Source organism: Microplitis mediator, chromosome 3 (assembly GCF_029852145.1).
Source record: "Microplitis mediator isolate UGA2020A chromosome 3, iyMicMedi2.1, whole genome shotgun sequence".
Classification (NCBI taxonomy): Eukaryota; Metazoa; Arthropoda; class Insecta; order Hymenoptera; family Braconidae; genus Microplitis; species Microplitis mediator.
In genome coordinates this window covers 19,268,533-19,294,149 of record NC_079971.1, presented here as the reverse complement: position 1 = coordinate 19,294,149, position 25,617 = coordinate 19,268,533, and the positions used below count along the sequence as shown (strand labels likewise).

General features: G+C 28.4%; 2 protein-coding genes across 2 annotated transcripts; one reads left to right on the top strand and one right to left on the bottom strand.

The window, feature by feature from the left end:
- The first annotated feature begins 3,443 nt into the window (after positions 1-3,443).
- On the top strand, positions 3,444-7,613 carry LOC130664513 (pentatricopeptide repeat-containing protein 2, mitochondrial-like). Its single transcript, XM_057464458.1, has 5 exons — positions 3,444-3,838; positions 3,920-4,446; positions 4,706-4,999; positions 5,205-5,309; positions 7,318-7,613. The coding sequence occupies exons 1-5, from the start codon at positions 3,757-3,759 to the stop codon at positions 7,480-7,482; spliced, it is 1,173 nt and encodes a 390-aa protein (XP_057320441.1). The 5' UTR covers positions 3,444-3,756; the 3' UTR covers positions 7,483-7,613.
- LOC130664511 (SKI3 subunit of superkiller complex protein) lies at positions 7,513-24,964 on the bottom strand. The gene is made up of 14 exons (XM_057464456.1): positions 24,812-24,964; positions 24,111-24,446; positions 20,129-20,499; positions 17,648-18,066; positions 17,111-17,578; positions 15,731-15,888; positions 15,522-15,657; positions 15,089-15,456; positions 13,614-13,933; positions 12,408-12,704; positions 12,056-12,316; positions 10,643-11,026; positions 10,293-10,563; positions 7,513-7,783 (listed from the first exon to the last, which is right to left on the bottom strand). The coding sequence occupies exons 2-14, from the start codon at positions 24,434-24,436 to the stop codon at positions 7,636-7,638; spliced, it is 3,927 nt and encodes a 1,308-aa protein (XP_057320439.1). The 5' UTR covers positions 24,437-24,446; positions 24,812-24,964; the 3' UTR covers positions 7,513-7,635.
- Between the last annotated feature and the right edge of the window lie 653 nt (positions 24,965-25,617).

Below are 25,617 nucleotides of genomic sequence, written 5' to 3'. Positions count from 1 at the left end.
CTTTCTTATTTACTTCCCGAGGAGTGTATACTATTTTTCTCCTCGACGGAGGCGGAAAGCGGCAACTTCGTTTTGCACAGCGGGACGAAAGTTGACGCTTTCCGCCCGGAGGTGAGAAAAAAAATTTCTTTTCACAAACAAATCTGAAAAATATACTTACATACAAATAAATGTGAAAAATTTCGCCCTTTTGTCACTAATTTTGTGTGTGTGTAATTTTAAAAATATACTGTTATAATTATTAAAAATGTTAAATTTATTACAATGTTAAATTAATTAAAAATATACTGTTGCAATTATTAAAAATGTTAAATTTGTTGTTATTTATTTTTAAAAAATCATTTGTTATTAATGTTTAATTTGTTTATACATTTTGTTATTATTTTTCATTATTTGTTCTTCAATTTTTTTCAGATTTAAAAAGATAATTTTTCAGATATTATAAAAAAATTCTAAAAATTGTAAATAAAATAATTAAAAAAAAAAAAAATTTTTTTTTATGGTTTCTGCTCTGGTCGCCAAAAAAGACCTATTGTACGTTGTTTGTAATCGTATAAAGAAAGTTTTCACAAAGTTACAGAGGTATCTAAGGAAGGGGGGGCTCGGAAGTATAGCCAAAAATAACTTTATGGTAACAATTTGTCAACTTTTTGTATCTTTTTCATTACACTTTGTAACGTTTTATTGACAAACAGCAATTGGTATTTCGATACCAAAAAGGTAATAAGTTGACAACTTTTTTACGTTGACCGATAAGATTCAGAATATTATCTTTATGCTAACAAATTAAATATTTGTATGTTGACTTAATGCTAGCAGAGTGTTAAGGATTTTTGAGGGGTTGCGGTAGGATAAAAAACAGTGATATTAAAAGTACATAAATAAACGAAAATAAAGTACTTAGTATATTTTATTGTAAACTGGAAAAATTACTTCATTGGTTTAAATTATTTTATAAATCAAACAAGCAAATACGATTTCTCACTTTACAATAAGATATGGAATGCACCAGTGTCATTTATCTACTAACTCTTAATTGTCGACTATCGATTTATACAAATATATACATTATACAATTTTAAAATTTAAATTTTTATTAATGATTTATTAGATAATTTAAATATAGTCAAAAGTTATTCTAAGGCATTTATCATTTTCATGAGCGCAATTTGGTGCATAACAATTGACATGTTGAACACGCGAATGACAACAACAAAAATATCAGCGTAAATAAGATAGTCATCAAAAATGTAAAATAGAATGATATCAACAATGGCAACATTTTTCAGTTGACAAATGTCAAAATAAAGTTAACATTAGAATATAACAAAATCATGGTGGCCACATTTCTGGAAAACCTGTAAATGTCAGGGAATTATAAATATACTGGAAAAGTCAGGGAAGTGTCAGGGAATTTCGCCACAAAGCTGGAAAAATTTTCACTTTCCTTCTTTTGACTGAAAAAATCCGACAAATTTTATCTGTCAAAACTGTTCAAAAATAACGTGGCGCGAATGCGGTTGTAAAATCATCTTGAAAAAAAAATAGTAGAAATTGATTTCAATAGCGAAAAATTGAAGCAGTTAGAATTATCAAGGCTGTTAGAAAAAAAAGTCTTAGTCGAAACCAATCGCCAGGATCTTCAAACTATTAACATCCATATTAACAAGTTAAAAAAATAAAAACATTAAATGTATAAATTAGTAATGAACTAATAAGTTTCACTATATTTATTATTCGCGTACTTCATTAATACTTTATTAATATTCTATGAAATATTCTTATTTATGAAATTTATTCTAGTGAAAATGAAAAATTTATTTATATTTTATTATAGAGTAAGTTATATAAAAAAATGGATTTCAAATAAAAAATAAAAAATTATTCATTTAATAAATGAAGAAAAAAACAATGAACATTGACAAATAATAAAAAAAAACTTCATTTAACGACAATGATTATTATTATTACAATAATTACAATAATTGTTGATTAAACTGACTTATACCATTTTATTTTAAATTAAATAAATATTTCCAATGATTTAATATTACTACACACAGTCAGGGAATTTTTTAATTGTTTGACTGGAATACCTGGAAAAGTCAGGGAATTTCAATCTCAAAAATCTCTGGCTACCGTGAAAATGTTCACCTAAAATAATTATTAAAATTTTAACAGCTCAATGTTATCTTTTAAATAACGTAAAAAAGCCAACATTTAGTTAAAATTTTCGGATACACGGAAAAAAATAAACTTTAAAAATTACTATTTGAAATTATGATCCGGAACCCGGTTGTCAATATGGGGAATTTTAACATTCAAATAGTAAATTTTATAATACGTGTTGTCAATTTTCTATCAGTTACAACCCAGGCGGCACAAAAAAAAACATTGTTAACTTTATGTTAACAATTAGTTACACTCTAACAAATTGTTGCCTTTAACTTAACAAAAAGTCAACAATTTTTTTTTGTGCCGCCTGGGAATTTTTAAAATTCAAATAGTAATTTTTCTTACATAGACAATAAATTTTCATACTTGTCTTGTAATCATTCACGTTTTAATCATAAATGACAAAATTACTATTTATAATGATGGTATTTACTGACCACTTTATCATTATATTACTTGTCATTCTCAATTTATATAGTTTATTTTTTTTCGTGTAACAAATTGTCAGTACTAAAATATTTATCCCCAAATTGTTATCATTTTATGATTATAACTATTTGCTAATATTTTTTATATTACGTTTTGTTACCATTTTTTTGGTAACTTAAAGGTAACTTTTGAAAGTAGACTTTAAAGATTCCTTTTGTCATCATTTTATTAACATTTGAGAATAGAAGACAGTTGACTTAGAACAGGCAATTAAAACCCAGGTGACACACTTGGCTTTGCGATATCTATAAGAAAGAAGTTTTGAGGCTGTCATTTGACTTCTCGATAAGACGTCAAAATGATTTCCAAATTTAAATTCCAGTAAAATCTTCATATCAACATTGAAATTTTGAATGTCAAATTTTTTCGGCTAAAATTTATTTACCAAATTTCGTTTGACTCCTTATTGATATCAACCGTAAATAATTTTTTTTTTAAATCTATCGGCGAAATTGTCTGCGCTGCCCTTTTTTCAATTAATTATCAAAATTTAAATACAGTCATCGCAATTGCAAGCCATTGAATATTTTTAAAAAGTGAGGGGGGGGGGCACTGCCTAAGAATGCCCTTCAAAAAATCTTTATGACATCTTCCCAGGTGGCACAAAAAAACATTGTTAACTTTATGTTAACAATTAGTTACATTCTAACAAATTGTTGCCTTAAACTCAACAAAAAGTCAACAATTTTATTTTGTGCCGCCTGGGTTAGTTGTCTCAGTGCTGTTTTGAAAAAAAATTATTCCCGCCTTTTAGCTAAATGCACTTGTTCACTACTTTTGCACTCACGCACATGAAAAAAAAGTAAATTTCACGTGTGTTACCATGGGTGTGTTCGAAAATTAACAAAAAATTTAACAATCGAGAATGCGATCATTTAACGTGAAGAAAATTGTAAAAAAATTGCTTGTCAAAATAAAAATATAAAAAAATACTCCAATATCATCTAAAGTTTTTCAACGCACGCGTCACAGTATTTCTCTGTTGTCTATTTATCGTTACCTCCATTCATTACCATTTCGCTCTAAATAAAAGTAACCGGGTATTTTTTACATCAAATTAATAAACTAAATAATAATAATAATTAAGTTACAATGGCAAGCACATTTAGACAAATCTCAAAACTAAATTTTGGTATTTTAAATAAAGTAATCAAACAACAATTAATTTACAATGGTAATAAATGAAACATAACCTTGTAAGAACGCATGTTTTATTTTACCGAGTTCTTAAAATATATGTAATTATTATTTTCAGGAAACCGCACACTTTATGATGAGTCAAGTTTGGGTTTAGACAATTATAAGTCAATAAGAAACATCGTTACTGAAAAATATAAAGTAGGTATTGATGCATTCAAAGCAAAAATGCATGAGAGTGTCGCTGATGAAAAAGCGATGATATTTACTGAGGATTTGAAAGCAGTATTACATCTCACTGAAAAAAAACCCGAGGACATTGAATTACTTGTCAAAATGTTAGAGAAATATAACTGCCAAAATGCGGAAATGCGATTTGGGACATTCAAATTTGGGCCTATTGTAATGAGGGCACTTCATTACATGAATGAACCTGATATCGCATTGGATTTATTTATGAACACGAAATATGATGAGTTTTTCAATCAACTTTCAAGTTTTTTGGTCTTATTAGATTTATTATATGAAAATAAAAAGTATAAGGAAGTACTCAATGCTTATGATAAAATAAAACTTAAATTCGTAAGTGGTATCAGTCATCCAAAATTAGTTATTAATCTCGTAGCTGTTTCATGTTACAAAGAGGTAATTTTTCATTTTAATATTTAAGGCCATTCTCAGACAGGGCCCGCCACTTTTTAAAAATTTTAAATGACAACTGTCATAAGTGTATTCAAATTTTTTCAATTAATTTCGAAAAATTATCGAGATGAAAAAATTTTTATGTACCAGGTTTTTAAAACGAACTAAATGCATAAAATAATTTGTCAGCCCTGACTGAGGATTCCCTTAATATGTTAAGTGTTTTATTATTAATTTTTTGAATTAATTATTCATTCAACAGAATACTAAAGAAAGTTTAGAGTATGGTTTAAAAATCTGTAAAGATTTACATGATCGAGGAAGTATACCTTTAAGAAAATGTATTGCTGCGTTAGGTGGTTTAGCTCTTAATTTAAAAATGCCACATGTTACTTTGGAACTCTGTTCATTAAGCAAAACATCTGATTATATATCAGTTCGATGTCTCAGGATTATGGCATTGGCTGACTTGGATCGAATTGATGATATTGTTATCGAAATAAAGGCAATTTTGAAACGAGGACCTCCTGAAAAGAATCAGTTTTACTCTGACGTTGTAAGTTTATCTGTAATATTATTATTTGCTATTTTACCGGCCCGGAGTTTTAACGTGAAACTCCTCTGAAGAGAATTTCACTCCAAGGGAATTAAATAAAATACAAAATCATCCGCTTCGCATTTACTCCGGATTTAATCCGCGTTCATTCTGTAAATTTTGTGATGTGCAATAACTATTAATTGATTTATCATTACTCCAATAGATTACCAGAATTGAAGAAGCTATCAAACGTTTAAATATTGGCGAAGATGAAGAAATATGTCAATTACTTAAAGTTTTACAATCTCAAGGATACGTTTTATCTATGGTATGTTTATATTTTGTCTCTTGACTTTTTTTTTTATTTATTTAATAATTTATTTATATCGCGTTGCCTATTCTAGAAAGACTTATATTTTTATCCGCACTTTTGGCTTGAGGGAGATCCCTAAAGTCAAAAGGGTATATGATTTTTTTTATTGTCAATTGTTTGGAAGAATTATTTAAAAGCTAAGGATTTAAAAAAAAATTTTGAAAGCCTCAAGTACATGACTTGAATTATGTGTCGTTTTGGCTTGCGAAAGTTTTTTTTAAACTGAGTTTTAAAATAAGTCTTCAGAACGATTTGTAATAAAAAAAAATAATAATACGCGTTTTTGGCACTAGGAAACTCATGTAGGCCAAAAGGGCGTATAAAAATATGTCTTTTTGGAATTAGTACAGGGTGGCTACAAAAACATGATTTCAAAATTCCCAATTTCCCGGTTTTTCTAGTAAAGTTTTTCACATTTTTCCCTGATTCAGTAATTTTATTGGTATCATTAAGATATTCAAAGTTTTTATTATATTTTCATTGTCGATAATTAAATTTGATGATTAAATCATGAGAGAAACCAAAAAAAAGTCAATAAAATAAATTAATATGGCGTACTTTTGATTATTCGATGTTAAAAATATGTAAGTTTAAATATTTAATAAGAAATTTTGTGAGCAAAATAAATTCAAAATACACAGTCACAAAAATTAAGGGATTTAAAAAAATTTCAAATTTTTAAGTGATTTTCTACGGGTTGTAACTCGAAGTTATGGTCGTACAACAAAAACAAAAAAGACAAATTGTAGCTTCAAGTGTCTAGTTTTCTGATCTGGTCTCTATAAAAAAATCTAAAAAAGAATCAAGTCTAGATTCCTATGTGGGTCCCTACATGGCGTTTTCGGATGGATTCCCATATGGTTTCCTATAGAAATCCAACATAGATCCACATGGATTCCTATGGGAATCCACACCATGCCAAATTCATATAGGAATTTAGTATGGATTCCCATGTAGATTTTTACGAAAATTTCTTATGGAAATCTGCAACATATCAAAATCCAAATGGGAATCTTGTATGGATTAGGAATTAGGAAAATTAACAAAAAACGTCACGTTATTGATGCAAATACTATAAAAAGCGTATGTGTTTTCATCATAACTTTCCTGGAGTACAATACTTTTGTACGATTCCTAATTTAGTGGTTTATTAAAATTATCGTAATTTCTATAAAGATGCAACACTTCTTGAGTTAATGAGTAAATCAATAACTTATTACAAATACTGATACAAAGAGCATCAATAAATTAATTTTTTGTGAAAAAATATCCTGCCAATAGAATTTTAATCTATTCTTTTATTCATATCCGCGTATCAATAGACGATAGAAATAGAAATCCAGATACCCCGGATTCTATAGAAATTACTATATAAAAACCCAGATTCCTATATGAATTTTCCACAAAGAAATCCATATATCCAAGTTCCTATATGGGAATCCAGGACCCAAAATTTCTTACGTGGATTCCCCATATGGGAATCTAGAAACCCATGATTTCCTACATGGATTCTCATATAAACCCATACACTCCTATATTAATTTCTATGCTGATCCTGAAGTTTATAGACAATCAGCAATTTTCGGATTTTTTTTTTTTGCGAGTCGATTACAAAAAAAAAAAAAAAAAATAGAAATATGCACAAGTCGAAAATTTAAAAAACTATCAGTGAAATTTTTTAAAATATTTTTTTTTATGATTTACCGATTTTAAAAAAATCTAAAAATTATCAGACGTCGGCGAACTTCAGTATCATATACAATCCCACATAGATTTTTTTGATAGATTTTTTATTTTTTAATTGTCGCGATTCAATTCCCGGATACTTTTAGAAATTCTCTGACATTATCATGATATTTCCCAGTTGCATTAAATTTCCTGATAATTCCCGACACTCCTGGTTTGTGGCCACCCTGTAGTAAAGCGATGTATTTAACACATAAATTAATAATTTTAATTTCAGACATTTGATGAACATATTTCGCTAACAATGAAAACGATAACTAAAGAAAATCAACCGATGACCGGCAGATACCAGAGCTCAAGTTGGAGTGATGCTCCTAGAAATAATAATTATGAAAGACATAATAATCCAAATTATTATTCACACGGAAGAATGGCTGAATAATTTAAATACAATAAAAAAACAATTTTTTTTTATAATGTATAAACATTGTTTATGTAGTTTATTCTTATCGAAATAATAAAATTTTTCATAGACATAAAATTTCTATGAAAAGAATTTGTTTTACTGATTAATATTTTATAAATTTATTTTATTTCAACACTTTGCTGAAAGTTCATTTATTTTTTCTTGATTTATTTGTAACCAATCGTCCATTGGCTTAGAGCATTTCCATTGATCTCGAATAATAGATATCAACGACGATAACCATTTCAAATTTGGCGCTGAGTCATTTGTTGTACATCTAGATGATATAATTTTTTAAAATTTATTAATTCAAAATAAATACAGTCGACTTCCCGTCATAAGACCGATCTAGGGGACGCAGGGAAAATTTTTATAGGAATTTCAGTCTTCCCACTACTGGGCGTTTAGTTTTGTTCTCGGCTATCCGTTATAAGCCTGTTTTATTTTATATGATTTCAAACGTCATATGTATGTTGTGTTACATACGCGACTAACCCGATTTTTCTGGTGCTTATAGCGCTAAAATAAATGCTCATCTTTTTCCACAAATAATAATTACGAGCATCCTGCAGTCACTACGTGACTGCCCAAATATCACTACCAAATTTATAAAATACTCAGAAAAAAAGGATTTCTTGCCGCAACAAAATTTTAATTTGCACCAAGAAATTTTATGCATTATGAATTAAATACAAAAATTGTCTTGGGGCGAGAAAAGATTTTTTTGGTCAAAAAATAATTCCTTGCACCAAGTAATTTTTTCTAGTTCTAAATAAATTTTTGTTTTCAATTCACAATGCAAAGAATTTCTTGGGGTAAGTAAAAATTTTCTTTAGGCAAGTAAAGATTTTTTGTGTCAATGAATCCTTTTTTTTTCTATGCAGACTTTTTTGGCTTTGAGAAGCTTCCTAAAACCAAAAGGGAGTACAAAAATCTGTCATTTTGGAATAAGTAACGCGATATAAATAATATAGCTATATATTCAGCGGCATTCAGTCATATTTAGTGACAAAATAATTAAAGTATTAATTTATTTAAAGAAAATAAATACGATCGTCTTTTTTCTCGCGTAATTTAAATGTAATTCGAATGATATAGATAAATCTATTTATTTCAATACTTGGCAATTAAAAAGAGTTTAAAGTATGAAAAGGCACAAATTCAAGTCAAGACCTATCTAATGATACCAATTTCAATAACATTAACTAATTCTATCAAACAGATATGGCGGGAACAAAATTTTCCTTATTCTTTTAATAATATAGATGAACAATAAATTATATTTTACTTAATAATGATTAAATTATTCTCCGCGAAACATAGATAGTAAATCTTCATCATTAATTTGTCTATTTTTCCCTATTTTTAGTTAATAATTTTGACAAATTTAACGGAGGCTTATAACGGGTTCTCTGGTACGAAACTCCTTAGAGTGGTTAAGTGGGGAAAGTTTTTTGGACTCGGTAACTCTCGATTGAGGGAAGAGACTTTTGACGAGTAGTCGACTGTATTTAAATAAAGAGAGAAGTTGCATGTTTTGTAATTTGATTTTTTTTTTTAAATTAATGAAAGTTGTTAAAAAAAATTGAGGAAAAAGTATTATAATAATTGATTTCTCGGTTAATTTTAAAATTAAAAATGTAAATTCAAACGCTAGCGACGTCATTATATCGGTTCCGATGTGTCATCGCACGGAGATGAAAATCTATACAAGTTTACTAGGGTGGTCTTTAAAAATTAAATTTTCTCAGGCGCCCCATAAAAGCTTTTTTTTAGTTAAAAAATATGAGGGGACTTTGGTTTTTTCTTTTTAACTAAAAAGAACTCGAGCCTCAGGACGATCCAAGTTCATTTTTCGATACAATCGCGGTTTTTTTTAAATATCTCATGAAATATGCAGATTAAAGGAAAAAATCATAGAAATAACTTTGTAGGAAATTAAATTCTTGACAAAAAAGGTTACATTCATTTTTTTTATAGAACGTGTCTTTATGAAGATATTTTAAAAAAACTTTTTTAGATCTGATCAGTTGAGTATTTTAAGGATTACGAATGTTAAAAGTAACGTTTTTTTTTTAAATATAGACAACTTCGTAACTCGTAACATATCAATCATTAATGCTTGTTATAGTTTCTATATACTTAGAAAAATGTTATTTTCAAAATTTGCAATCCTTAAAACACTCAATTCATCAGATCTAAAAAAAGTTTTTTAAAAATATCTTCATAAATATACATTTTATAAAAAATATAAACATGACTTTTTTTGTCAAGAATTTAATTTCCTACAAAATTGTTCCCATGATTTTTTCCTTTAATCTGCATATTTCATGAGTCATTTAAAAAAAACCGCGATTGTATCGAAAAATGAACTTTGGTCGACCTGAGGCACGTGTTCTTTTTACTTTAAAAGAAAAAACCAAATTCCCCACGTATTTTGTCACTAAAAAGAAGCTTTTTATGGGGTGTCTGAGAAAATTTAATTTTTAACGACCACCCTAAATGTTTACCCTATCAGAATCACAAGAAAAATAAAATACAAGAGAATATCGTGACCTTTATTGGTTCTCATCTCCAACAGATGTAATGACGTCATATCCAATTATAAATCTGTTTATTGCGCCAAAATTTATTCATTTTTTATAATTAACTTATAAAAAAATGAAAATTTTGACTTAGAAAAATGGTTAGAATTCATTCTAAAAAAATTGTTCTTTCATCGACAAATAAATTTGTGATGATTAAAAATTAATGCAACTTCTCTATTATAAAAATTAAATAATTACCTCGGTAATGCAGCGACAATTAAATTGGTCCAACTTTCAACATTACCCGGAAATGAATAAATTGTTTTTTGTACAGATCGCAATCCACATTTACTTTGATCATTATTATAATCAATGAGTTGACCAAGCGATGATACGCAGGCAATTTTTGCAACAGAAACTGATGAATTTTTACGACCAAGATGTAACGCTTTTTGTGCGCAATAACCAAAATCACTTGAATTTGTTTCGAGTAGAATTCTAACGAGACTAATCCATGAGCCAACGTCATCTAAAAAAATGTTTTTTTTTTGTTAATAATGCATTTAAAACCGACTACATAAAAATATGAATATATTAAAATACAAAACCTGGACGTCTGTGAATAGATTTGGAGATAATGCGAATAGCTCCAGTAATATCTTCATGCATAAGACATGAATAAGCAGAAAGACGGGCAACATGGTGCCTGTATTTGGGGTCATCTTTGTATATTTCAAGTTCTTTAAGAACGAGGCTCGTTAAATTCAAGTCATCATGAAGAAGACCAAGTGCTGCTGCAGCTAAAAGACCAGAAACTGTTGGCGGTTGAATTTCAATACATTGAAAGAGAAGAGTTTTGGCATCATCAACTTCTTGGAACATGTATGCCATTGATGCCATTGCACAAAGCACATGGGCTTTGTCAGATCCATCATCTGCTAGCCAATTTAAAGCTGCTTCATACGCCGCGTATGATTCTTCATATCTTGCAGCTGAAAAATATATTTACCAAATAAATTTTTTTAAATTAATTTATTAATTTTTTGAACTTCCCGCTATAAAAATTGAAAATTTTCAAAAAAAGGCAAGTTATTGATCTCGGCGTTTTAATTTCCGAGGAAACTATTATGAGTATTTCCGGATGGACGTACGTCCGTCTACGTGTGTGTAAGCTAATTTTTGGAACGAATTAACCGGTTTGAATGTACCCTGGCGGTTTTGAATCACCCTGGAAACACCCTGGGAGTGGAAACACGGTGTTTCCACGATGGTTACACGGTGTACCCACCGTGATTCCACGGTGTATCCACGGTGACTACGCGGTGTACGTGGAATCACGGTGGGTACACCGTGTAACTACCGTGGAATCACGGTGATAAAATGACAAAAAACCCACCGTGTAATCGCCGTGATTCCACCGTGTTTCCAGGGTGATTCAAAACCGCCAGGGTAGTGAGCAGCGATCGACTCATTATGATTTAGATTTGATTAGATTTTGAAATTGGTTGAGTAGTTTACAAGTTAAGATAAGAAACCCAGCACCCAATCACTCTGTATTTGTATATCTGTTAGACTGTGTCAAAAACAAATATTTTTTTGCACACCTCGAACGCGAAGCGGGGAGATAGTGCTCTACTGTCGTTAAATTTCAAAGCAGGGTTGTCGTCAACTTTATTTTTTATTAAATACATCTTAAAAATTACTCTGATAAAAAAAAAGTCCTCCGGAAATTTCAGTTTTCTCCGTTCCCCTTTCCCATTTAAAATACATGGAAAAAAATTTTTTTCTTGACGCAAGATAACTTTTTTTTCTGTGTTCCAAAGATATCGTATGACAAAAATGTATTTTTTTTTTATTGAACAACAAAATAACCATTTTTTTGACCTCGAAAAAATTCCTCGAGGAGTTAAAAAATTTACAGATAATATTTTTGAGCTTTCTGAGCTCGAAAACAGCAGAAGTTTTCGGGTTGGCCCACAGGGTCAACCGTTTTTTAGATTTTTTTAGCAGTTGGTACATACCTTTAAATAAAGCCAGAGCTAATTGACAATGGGAACTAAAACTAGCGGTTTTTATATGCTGACAAATATCAATGGCTTCGTTAAATTGTCCCATTTGAACTAAAACTCTTGCAAGGTTAACTCTTATATGATCTTCTTGAGAATCATCTTTTCCTAATTTTAAAGCAACAGAATATTCATGAGCTGCTAATTTGAATAATTTTTGACGTTCTAACAACAACCCTAGGGCATTTCGTCCGTAAATTACATCAGGTTCTCGTTCTAAAATATAAGTTTTATTATATTACTTATTAGTAATAAAAAATTTTATTTATAAAAAATGATAATAAAATTTATTCGAAAAATAAATTACCAGTGTACCAAGTCATTGCATCTATAGCTACAGGTATTGCGTGCATGTTGACGATCATGTAATGATACAAAGGATCTTTTCGAGCTTCTGGATTCAAAATAGTCATCAATACCCAGTGAGAATAACCAACTGCGGCTTGTGGATGATACCCAAGTTGTATGGCATGACGGAATAGATCCATTGCTTCTTTATTGTCAATTGATTCGGCAATTATTCCTTGACCAATCCAACTATTTGAGTACTCGGGATCAGCACGTTGGGATCGTGAAAATGCTCTGTTAGCTTTTATAGTTTCTCCTGTAATATTAATTATAAATCTGTAGTAATTGGATTATAATTATTCAGGGTGGCCGCAAAGAAATGATTTCAAAAGTCCCTATTTCCCGGTTTTCTAGTAAAGTTTTTCACATTTTTCCCTGATTCAGAAATTTTATCCGAACCATTAAGCTATTCAAAGTTTTGATCATATTTTCATTGTCAATAATTAAATTTGATGATTAAATCATGAGAGAAACCAAAAAAAAGTCAATAAAATAAATTAATATGGCGTACTTTTGATTGTTCGATGTTAAAATATCTAAGTTTAAATAATTAATAAGAAATCTTGTGATTAAAATAAATTCAAAATACACAGTCACAAAAATTAAGGGATATTAAAAAAATTTCAAATTTTTAAGTGATTTTCCCCAGGCTGTAACTCAAAGTTATGGTCGTAAGACAAAAACAAAAAAGACAAATTGTAGCTTCAAGTGTCTAGTTTTCTGATCTGGCCTTAAAATTTTTTTTATTATCCCCGGTTCTGGAGTAATAAAAAATTAATGATAATTATCGAAAAAAATTATTGAAGCCCAGAGACCGTTTTTAAGACGAGCAAAAATTTTGAAAATTGTTTTTCGATGGTTTTTTTAGTATTACTCCGGGACCATGCATAGTAAAAAAATTTTAAGACCAGATCAGAAAACTAGACTCTTGAAGCTAAAATTTGTCTTTTTTGTTTTTGTTGTACGACCATACCTTCAAGTTACAATCCGTGAAAATTTTAAAATTTTAAACTGTCGCAATTGAATTCCCGGATATTTTTTTAAATTCTTTGACATTTTCATGATGTTTTCCGGTTGCATTTAATTCCCTGATAATTCCCGATATTTCCGGTTTGTGGCCATCTTAATTATTGCCATTGAAATATAAAAAATTTTATATCAATACCTAAATATAAATATAGAGTTCCTAAATTTGTCCAAGCAACTCCATTATTTGGCTCACGATCAATCGCCATAACCCAAGAATGTTGAGCTAATGCATAATTTTTAATTTCGGGCAGCATACAAATGACTCCAAGAATATTCCAGTGTACCCAAGTTGTCGAACAAAGTCTGACTGCTTGTTTAGCTGCTTCTAAACTTTTCTCAGCAGTAATTTTACGGTTTACTGTACTGTCATGATGAACTTGTGCTAAATAGCAACAGGCTAAATCATGCCACAGTAATGAAGAGTCTTTAGTGATACTCAATGCACGACAATAAGATCTAAAATGAAATTTTTTTAATTACAAAATAGGCAAAAAATAAGACCGTGTAAAAAAAATGTATTCCAAAAAGATTCAAATAAGTGCGACATATGGAACTTTTGAACTTGAGACAGATTAGAACTTCGAGTGGAACTTTTTTTTTAAATTTTGTAATTTTGATCGTAAAAAAAAAGTTTACCTAGGACTTTATTCGAGCGAATTTTGAATAAAAAAAGATCGATTTTAAAACGCATTTTTCAAAACGTATTTTATCCTCGTTTTGAACGAGTTCACATCAGAAACTAATAGTCCCATAAAAATCAGAAAACATTCATAAAAAATTCCAAATAAGACGTTTTGACCTTTTGGAACGAGAGTAAAATGTAAAATTACGTTTTGAAAAATATGTTTTAACAACGTTCTTTTTTTACTCAAAATTTGCTCATAAAAAGTCCTGAGCAAACTTTTTTTTTTAGAGTCAAAATTACAAAAGTTCAGAAAAAAGTTCCACCCGAAGTTCAATTCTGTCTCAAGTTTAGAAGTTCCACAAGTCGAATTTTTTTTGTAACTTTTGTAAAAAACGTTCATAGAAATTTCCAAATTAGAGGTTTTTGAATGTTTTTCCAATCGAGGGTAAAATGCAATAGAAATATGAGTGTTAATGTTTCTGACGAAGGGCAATTTTTAAAAATTTTAGAATAATGCAAGATCCGTACGCGCATTTTTTTAAATTTTATTATTTTAATTGATTAATTTATGTATTTGAAAATTATAAATTGTCTCATGTCTGCTACATTTACACTCATAGTAGAAATACGTTTTAAAAAGTATGTTTTAAAAACGTTATTTTTTCACTCAAAATTCAAAAAATTAAAATTACAAGTTCCACTAGAAGTTATGAGTGTGAATGTAGCTGAAAATTTTTGTTTTTTTAAATTTTTAAATAAAGAAATAAAATGTACGTACAATGAAAATTAAAAAAATGCATATTTAGATAATTGACAAATCAGTATGTGCATTTTTTTCCATTTCATTATTTTACACATATCTACCACATTCACACTCATCTTGAAATACTAATTTGTCTCAAGTTTAGAAATTCCTTATGTCGAACTTTTCTTGAAACGATTTTTTCTTAAAAGGGAGGGTTAGATTTCTTATTTTTTATTATTACCTAGCAGCGAGAGTAAAAAGTTCACTTTGATGAATCTCAATTCGATATTTTTCACTCATTGATTTGATTAATCCTGGAGTTACTTCAACATAACAATATTTCTCAGGTAAAATAGCAACTCTGTAACAAGCATCACCAAGAAGTTTCCAAAGACACGATAAATTACTATTTTCGATAATAGCGTCAGTAAGACTATCTATTGCTTGCTGACAATTTCTCCTTGCACGTCCGAGTAATTGTTTACTCGCATTTTCTTTAGCGAGACCTAAACAAGTTTCTGCTAATCCTTTTAATGCTGGTATATAACGTTGTTCCTGACTTAAAACTTGGGTGAAAGCTTCCTTTGCTTCATCATGTCGTCCAAGAACCTGAAATTTTCCATTTTAATTTTTTTCGAACAGAAAATTTTATGTATTAATAATTTTAAATTCACCAATTTAATATTGGCAAGTTGTATCATTGGATAAAGAGACCCTGGTGATAATTCTAATGCTCGTTGATAAGATTTCAATGCTGATGTGTGTGCGCCACGTGCCCAATAAGCATCAGCAAGTGATTCCCAACAGTGACTGCAAAAAATAATTCAACTAATTTATTAATTAAGAAAAAAAAAAAAATTAATGAACATTTATTTAAATTTACTTGTCATTAGGATCTGCTCTGATGACATATCTCAATGATTTAATTGCCTGTTCTATTTTTCCTTGGTCTAATTGCTGAAGGCCGAGCTGTAACCATGCCCACTTTGGGCCACCACCTTCGACAGTCGTTACTCTTTGAAGCATCTGCATGTTTGCTTCCTAAAATAAAATTTATGTAAAAAAAAACTGAAAAACTGTTGGACATGGGGCCCAGCTTCGAAACTTTCGGCTATTTTCGAGCTCAGAGGGTTTGGAAACGTTATTATTGATACACTTTTGAGCTCTTCGAGTTCAAAAAACGACTAGACCAAGAATAATTTTTCAAACATTTTTTAAAATCGAGTCAATTCTAAGTCTTAGGAAACTCTTTCGATTGCTTCCCACCCCCCATCAACACACACACACACACACTAGGGTGGCCGTTAAAAATTAAATTTTCTCAGACACCCCATAAAAAGCTTCTTTTTAGTGACAAAATACGTGGGGAATTTGTTTTTTTTCTTTTAAAGTAAAAAAAACTCGAGCCGCAGGACGATCCAAGTTCATTTTTCGATACAATCGCGGTTTTTTTTAAATGACTCATGAAATATGCAGATTAAAGGAAAAAATCATGGGAACAATTTTGTAGGAAATTAAATTCTTGACAAAAAAAGTCATGTTTATATTTTTTATAAAATGTATATTTATGAAGATATTTTTAAAAAACTTTTTTTAGATCTGATGAATTGAGTGTTTTAAGGATTGCAAATTTTGAAAATAACATTTTTCTAAGTATATAGAAACTATAACAAGCATTAATGATTGATATGTTACGAGTTACGAAGTTGTCTATATTTAAAAAAAAAACGTTACTTTTAACATTCGTAATCCTTAAAATACTCAATTGATCAGATCTAAAAAAGTTTTTTTAAAATATCTTCATAAATACACGTTCTATAAAAAAAATGAATGTAACCTTTTTTGTCAAAAATTTAATTTCCTACAAAGTTATTTCTATGATTTTTTCCTTTAATCTGCATATTTCATGAGATATTTAAAAAAAACCGCGATTGTATCGAAAAATGAACTTTGGTCGACCTGAGGCACGTGTTCTTTTTACTTAAAAGCTTTTTATGGGACGTCCAAGAAAATTTAATTTTTAACGACCACCCTAACACACACACACACACACACACACACACACACACACACACACACACACACACACACACACACACACACACCATAGTTTTCTAGTACCTCAAAATTTCGAGATATGATAAAAACTCGATTTTCGAAATTCGAACCGAAACCAATAACTTCCCATTTTAAAAAAATTTTTAATTTTTATTGCGGGAAGTCAAAAAAATATCTTTACAATTATTTAAATAAATAAACTTACGGTATTTTTTAAAAGCCTATAGGCTGTACTCAAACCAGCGCCAGCTTCTTCAGAGTTAGGATTTATTCTCAGAGCTTTTTGATAACATTTTCGTGATTTCTCAAGATCATTACCATGCTCACGATAATAATGACCGAGATAAACTAAACATTCCCAGTCATTTGGATCCGCATGGATGCCTTTTAAAAAGGCCATTAAACTGTGACTATAATTGGACATCTTCCAGTAAATGGTACCAAGTATTTGCCATGCTTCAGAAGTATCCAGAACCGCGCCCAAGACATCAATAGCTTCTTCATATGATCCACGGTTTTTTAAATATAACCCGCGAACAACCGCCGCTTCTTGATGAGTTTCCGGATCATTTTCTAATTCTTCTAAAAGATTTAGAGCTTCAGGAATTTCTTGAAGAAGTTGAGCTCGGGTGAGAAGTAATTTTAATTTTTTCGACGAATCATTTTCCAGTAGCTAACAAATTATTAATAATAAGTATTATTATTTATTTACTTATTGTTAAAACTATTTTTTGTCACCTACTTTTTTACATTTTCCAGCAGCTTGTTCCCATTTTTTTTTACTATCACTTCTTATTAATGATTCAATTTGTAGTAAATTAACTTTAGTAATTAATTCTCTACGACTTTTCACATTCAAATTGAATGCATTTTCCGCTGCATTTTCAGTTTCTTGCCAGCAGTGTAGTTTTGCATTGATTTTCGTCAATGCAACCCATGGAAATAAATATTTCTGATGTAATGTTACTACTTGGTAAAGTAGATCTCTTGATTCGACATAATTATTATTCTGATAATAATGCATTGCTTTTGCAAATATCGCTAAATAAGAATTAGAATCAAGATCGAGTAATGACTGATAGTATAAATCAATAGCAATGTCTTCAATGGTATCATAATTTTCTAGAACAACTTGTTCAGCATATACACGACAAATCCATTCTAGTAAAATGTAAAATCAAAATTATTATTATATAATAATTAAATAACAACCGGTGTAAAAAAAATTTTTATATAGAGGAGCGTGGGGTGGTCATAGTCACCCAAATTTTGAAAAGTCTATCATATAATAGATTTTGAATTTAATTTTATTTTACACTCTCATTGAATTAGAGGTAATTAATGAACCCTAACGTTAAAAATTAATTAATTATTAATAATAATTGATAAATAAAAAATTGATCGACTTTTGATCTAAAAATTAAGGACATTATCATGAGGTTTTTTTTTATATATTTTACAAGAAGAAAAGAGTTTATAATTGATTTGTATATAATAGGCTGTCTCAAAAAAATCGACTATTTTTTTTTCTTCATTATATCGAAAATATTGTTGGAAATGACGAAAAAAAAAATACTGTGAAAGTTTGAGCTCTTAATATTAATATTAAGAGGTTCCGCATTGCACTTTTCTATTTTCCATAGGAATAACATGGAAAAATTTTTTTTTACGTCTTCTGATTTTTATAAGTAGCTAATGATGCGTCATAGGAATAATTGGTAGGCTTATTTTTGTAGGGAATTGAATGCTCTACAAAAAAAGTTTCTTATCATTTTTTGATAAATCTTTTTGCTCAAAAGTTATTCGAGGTTGAAGTCGAATTCATATTGAATTTTGAGATTTTTTTACTTTTCCGGCGAAACTATCAGACCTATTACAAAATATCATTGATCCTTTTTTGTAGACAATTTTATTCCCTAGAAGTTATAAGTTTCTTATAAAGTTTTTTCGAATTCCGCATTGTTTTCTAGTTATTTTTATTTTAATGTCAAGCTCTTAAAATCGATCAGAAGACTATTTTTTTTATGAGCTTGACATTAAAATAAAAATTACCAGAAAACAATGCGGAATTCGAAAAAACTTTATAAGAAATAACTTCTAGGGAATAAAATTGTCTACAAAAAAGGTTCGATGATATTTTGTAATAGGTCTGATAGTTTTACCGGAAAAGTAAAAAAATCTCAAAATTTAATATGAATTCGACTTCAACCTCGAATAACTTTTGAGCAAAGAGATTTATCAAAAAATGATAAGAAACTTTTTTTGAAGAGCATTCAATTACCTATAAAAAATGCCTGCCAACTATTCCTATGACACATCATTAGCTACTTATAATAATCAGAAGACGCAAAAAAAATTTTTTCCATGTTATTCTTATGGAAAATAGAAAAGTGCAATGCGGAACCTCTTAATGTTAATATTAAGAGCTCAAACTTTCACAGTATTTTTTTTTTTCGTCATTTCCAACAATATTTTCGATATAATGAAGGAAAAAAAATAGTCGATTTTTTTTATACAGCCTAGTATATAATCTACAGACATTTCTTCATCCATTTTAATTTTTATAAAAGTATAATTTTCAATCTTTTTTTTTAAATTCAGTTTATTTCTTCAAAAATGAGTTGGGGTCGTACTGATCATAGTTATGGGATCACAACGGTCAATTCATTCACTTTTTTTTTCGACTGACAATTCATGTGTTTGTTTAATAAAAATATTAACCAATATCTTATTTAATAAGCAATTAATTAATTAAGGTAAGCTTTTTTTAAATTTAAGCTAAAAATTTTTTAGTCCATCAGGGGCATTTTCTTCCACAACATCGTAACATTCTTGTTAAAAAAAAGTTAAATGTTGTTAATTATTAATTTTACATTTTTTTCTTTACTTCTCAAGTTTCAGTTGACCAAATAAAATTTGAATTTGATGAAATTTTAGCAATACGACTATAGATTCTCAATTTTTTATTTGAAATTAACAGTGACCGGGATGACCCGACATGTCGGTTCGCCCCGGCCAAACTTACAATTTTTTTAATTCATCATATATTTCTATTTTATACTTTCATTTTTAAGTATGTGTCTTTAGTTCTCTAGATTTCATAAAATAAGATAATGTCCGTTTTATGATCTAATAAAGATAATTCGAAAAATTTTGAAGGTTTATTTCTTAGGTGACCGGGGCGACCCCATGCTCCCCTAATTAAAATTATTAATTTCATTACCTAGCGGATATAATTCACGAGGATATTTAAGATTAATTTGAGTCGCAGCAGAAAATAATCCCAAATAATTTTTTTCCGAAAATAATAATTTTAAATAATTTTTATAGTATTCCATATATTTTGGCGGTGTGTCCTTTTGAATTGATGAAATTAAAATAGTTTTATATAATTCGTAATATTTTGGTAAAGCTTTTGAAAACCCATTAAACAATGATAGCAATGTATGATCTAATTTGTACAATTCATTTTTATCTTTATCTTCCTTCAATTCTAGAATAACATTTATTACTTCATCAAATATCTTATTATCATTTAAAATAATAGATAAACGTGATAATTGATCGAGATAATTTATAATTTTTTGGGGGTCACTATAAAAAAAAGGAATCATCTATTTTATTATGGCTACTTAATAAAAAAAAGAACAAAGCATATTGTGTGGCAAGGGATGAAATATGATAATTTCAAACGAAGATGAGTTGATTGAACAGAAGGCGAAAACTGCCATCAGACGAAATCCAAAATCATGTTTTATCTCACGCCACATACCGGCATAAAAAATTCGTTCCACAAAATTTCGACATGTGGAACTTCTGAACTTGAGACAGATTAGAACTTCAAGATGAGTATAAATTAGGGTGAGCCAAAAAAACCAACCTATCGAATTTATGCCTTAAAAAGGACCTATATATTGAGAAAAAAATTCTCCCATTGGGAAAAATTTTTAGCTCAATTTTAAAAGGTGTCGGTAGCCATTTGAAATTTCTCATTTAAATAACATGCAAAAAATTTTTTTTTTATTAAAAATATTATAACTTTTGAACCGTGGGAAATAAAAATTTGGTTCTAAAATATTCTAGTATGGCATTAAATTTTTGTAAAAAAAAGTCCTAGGAGTCGAATCTGTAAACTTGACATTTCGTATACTAACAGGCCAGGAAAGTCTAGAGTAAACAGAATCATACAAATTTAAGGCTTTATTATTAAAAATATCAATACTACGAGAAAATTTGTTCTACATGTAGTGCAATGAAATCACCAACAATATCCATTTGTAACAAATAATATTTTGTTATCGATCACAATAAAAGAAAAGTATTTGGAAAATCTAAATAAAGTTTTAAATTTGTATGATTTTGTTAACTCTAGACTTTGATGGCCTGTTAGTATACGAAATATCAAGTTTACAAATTCGACTTCCAGGACTTTCCTTTACGAAATTTAATGCCCGACAAGAATATTTTAGAGCCGAATTTTTGTCTCACATGGTTCAAAAGTTATAATATTTTTAATCAAAAAAAATTTTTTTGCATGTTATTTAAATGGGAAATTTCAAATGGCTACCGACACCTTTTAAAATTGAGCTAAAAATTTTGCCCAATGTGAGACTTTATTTCTCGATATATAGGTCCTTTTTAAGACGTAAATTCGATAGGTTGGTTTTTTTGGCTCACCCTAGTATAAATGTAGTAGATATGTGACAATTTATAAATTTTGAATAAACAAATTAATTAATTAAAATAATGAAATTGAAAAAAATGCGCGTACTGATTTTTTAATTATCTAAATATGCATTTTTTAAATTTTTACTTTACTTACATTTTATTTATGTATTCAAAAATTTAAAAAACTGCCAATTGTCAGCTACATTTACACTCAGAACTTCGGGTGGAACTTGTTTTGAACTTTTAAAGTTTTAATTTTTTTAATTTTGAGTAAAAAAATAACGTTTTTAAAACATACTTTTCAAAACGTATTTTTACATTTTACTCTCGTTCCGAAAAGTTCAAAACGTCTGATTTGGAAATTTTTATCAACGTTTTTTGATTTTTATGGGGATATTGGTTTCTAATGGAAACTTTTTCTAAAGTTCTAATTTGTCTCAAGCAGAGAAGTTCCACATGTTGAACTTTTTTTAAATCTTTTTTGAACAGATTTTTTTTACACGAGCATTATATTTTTTATGATTACCTGAATCGAAAGTTAGAATTTAAATGTCTGGAGTCAATCGAAATAAAATAATCTAAGACCAATAGCGCAAATTTTACTTAAATTGCTAATCTTGTTTCTGGAGTTGACTAAAGTAAATAACACAGTAATTAATCTTGACCTGGTTCCTGATTTTTTCAATATTCCTTCAATTTCAAAAATATAAATTTTATTTTAAAAAATAAATTATCTCTACTGTGGAATAAAGCGACAACTTTTACACTTTATTGTAAAAAAATTATCATAATTGGATGGATTTTTGCAATAACGTCTTAACTTATAAGGTTAGTTAAGACGTTATTGCAAAAATCCGTCCAATTATAAATAATTATTAGAGAACACCGTGTCTGAATTTTAGTATCCGCCAATTAAATTCCTGGATACTTTTCGAAATTTCCTGACATTTCCATGATATTTCCCAGTTGCATTAAATTACGCGATAATTCCCGATTTATGGCCATCCTGACTAGGTCTTCTATCTTATTTATTTTTAATAATCATAAATTGATAATGAAATACTAAACTACGTGATAAAAAATTTATCTTTTCTTTTATCATTGATATTATAAAATATATATTTTTATCAAACATTACCCTCGATCTTCAAAAGGTCAAAAACAGTCGCTCAATTTTAAACTCTTGTGATTCTAAGGCTGACACAAAGTTAGAAACTAATTTAGCAGGAAGAAATCAATCATTTCTTGTCTTAGGGAAGAAATCGATTATTTTTAACCCGCTAAATCTTATTGGTCTGAAATTGATTTATTTCGATTGACTAAGCAAGCATTGAAACCCAGTTCAAATACAGATAATTGAATAAATTTTTTTTGTTACACAAAAAAAAAAAGGAATTCTTGGCGCAAAAAAAGTTCTATGAGTGTGAATGTAGCAGACATCAGACAAATTTAAAATTATAAAGAAATAGAGTAAGTAATTAATAAAATTAAATAACATAAGTGGGTCAAAAAGAGAACGGAAGGGGAGGAGATGTAATTAAGAACAAAACGAAAACAAAGATCGAGGGCTGTGCTAAAGATACCCAAGAAAAGTAAGGATTAAAAAAGCTGTGATATAATTGAGATGTAAGTAAGCAACAAAGAGAGGCTGTCCAAGGGAAAGAATAGAAAGACAAAAGTTAAAATAATGTAAAGTAAAATATATGAAAGTTAACTAATATGTAAAAATGTAAAAGGATCTAATTATCTATACATTGAATAAATTATTATTATTAACGTAAGTGGGTCAGCGCAGTGGATAATAAAATTAAATTTAAGAAAAATGCGTATTTAAAAAATTTTGAAATTAATAAGTGCATTTTCTCTAAATATATTTTTTAAAATTATTTACTCTATTTATTTATAATTTAAAATCTGTCTGTCTGCTACATTCACACTCATGACATTTTTTATTATGAAATGAACGGCTGCCAATTTAAAAACACAGTAAGGAACAAATTTTTCAAAATCGATTTCTTAGTATTTTCAGTTCCATTAGTCATGTGAACATGATTCAATTCATATTTCAAAAATTTTATTTTTATCAGTTACTATGTTCGAAATTAAGCAGCCGTGAAACAAAAATTTTCATGATACTGAAGTTAGTCGACGTTTAATAATTTTAGAATTTTTTTTAAAATGATAAATTATAAGAAAATAAAATATTTAAAAAATTGCACCTGTAGCTTTTTTAATTTTCTACATGTGCATATTTTTAGTTTTTTTTTTTTTCTAGTAATTGATTTGTTGAAAAAAAAAACCCGAAAATTTTTAATTGTCTGCTAACTTCAGGATCATAAAATTTTCTTAGGACTAGAAAAAGTATCAGCGTAAGAACCTTTTACTCGTAAAAATTTTTTTCTTCATACAAGAAAATTTTTTCTTGCTCCAATAAAATTTTCGTTTTTAATTCATAATGAAAAAAGTGTTTTAGGACAAGTAAAAATTTTTCGCACCAAGAAATCCTTTTTTTCTCTGTAGAATTATAAATATTTTACCTTTCAAATTTTAATAATTTACAATATGCTGGTACAAGTTCGCGCCAAGTTTCAACATTGCCAGGTTGTCCTTCATAAAATTTAACAAGCCCTCGCCAAGCTAATGGATTATCTGGCTGTACATCAATAGCTTTTCTATAAGCTAAAGGTGCTTGCGATTTATACTCATCAATATCTTTCATAGCTGCTCCAAGCAGTATAAGACCCATATAATTTTTTTTATCCATTTTCAATAACTTTTGGCATTTTTTCATTGCCTCAACATATTGATGATCGTCTAAACAACTCCGAATTTCTTTTAACGCTACTTTAATGTCCTTCGACATTTTTTTTCTTCTGAAAATATGAATTATTTTTAAAAAATATGTTATACTAAATATGAGTGTGAATGTAGCAGACATCAGACAAATTTAAAATTATACATAAATAGAGTAAATAATTTTAAAAATGCACTTATTAATTTTTAAATTTTTTAAATGCGCCTTTTTTAAAAATTATATTTTATCAATTATTTACTCAATTTATTAATAATTTTAAATTTGTCTGATGTCTGTTACATTCATGCTCATATAATAAATATTTAAATACGCATCAACATTGGAGCAATAAATACGTGTATTGTAAAAAATAACATAACCATGGAATTTTTTTTACAAACATTTATTTTGTTTGCAACAATATAAAAATAAAATAAATCTCACCGATAACTACGGGGTTAAGTAAATTATGTGATGTGAAAAACTGAATTTTTTATTTATTTTTGTATTTAAATTTGATGTTTATAAACAAACCGGTTGTTTAATTTCAGTTGATTGAATGTAAATTGTAAAAATGAGTTGTTCTACTCACCAGACAAATTAATTATGCTTCTGGTGTTTATTTCGGTAACAAATAATGGCGCGAAGATTTAAAAAAAAATTTAAGCGACATGATCCTGAAGTTAGCAGACATTTAAAAATTTTTGAATTTTCGTTTTTCAATAAATCAATTGCAAATAAATAATATAAAAATATGCACATGTAGAAAATTTAAAAAACTACAGGTCCAATTTTTTCAAATATTTTTTTTTAATGTTTTATCGTCTAAAAAAAAAATCCAAAAATTATTAGACGTCTGCTAACTTCAGTATCATTTAATTTATTTTTATACGGTTTTAAATTAATATTTCTAATAAATATATACATTAATAATATATAGATATACCAGCAATAGTAATTTAAACCTGGATTGAAAAAAAGAGTGTAATCTGACAAGTGACAATTTTTTAAATTTTGGAATAAATAAATAAAATGTAAGTCGATTAAAAATTAAAAAATTTTTAGATCAATGAAAAATCAGTACTCGCATTTTTTTAAATTTTATTACTTTAATTTCTTTATTTATTTATTTAAAATTTATCAATTCTCATGTCTGCGACATTCAGACTCATAAAATAAATTTTCCTGAAGTTAGTAGACAATCAACAATTTAAAAATTTTTTTTTCAACAATTTAATTTTAAAAAACTA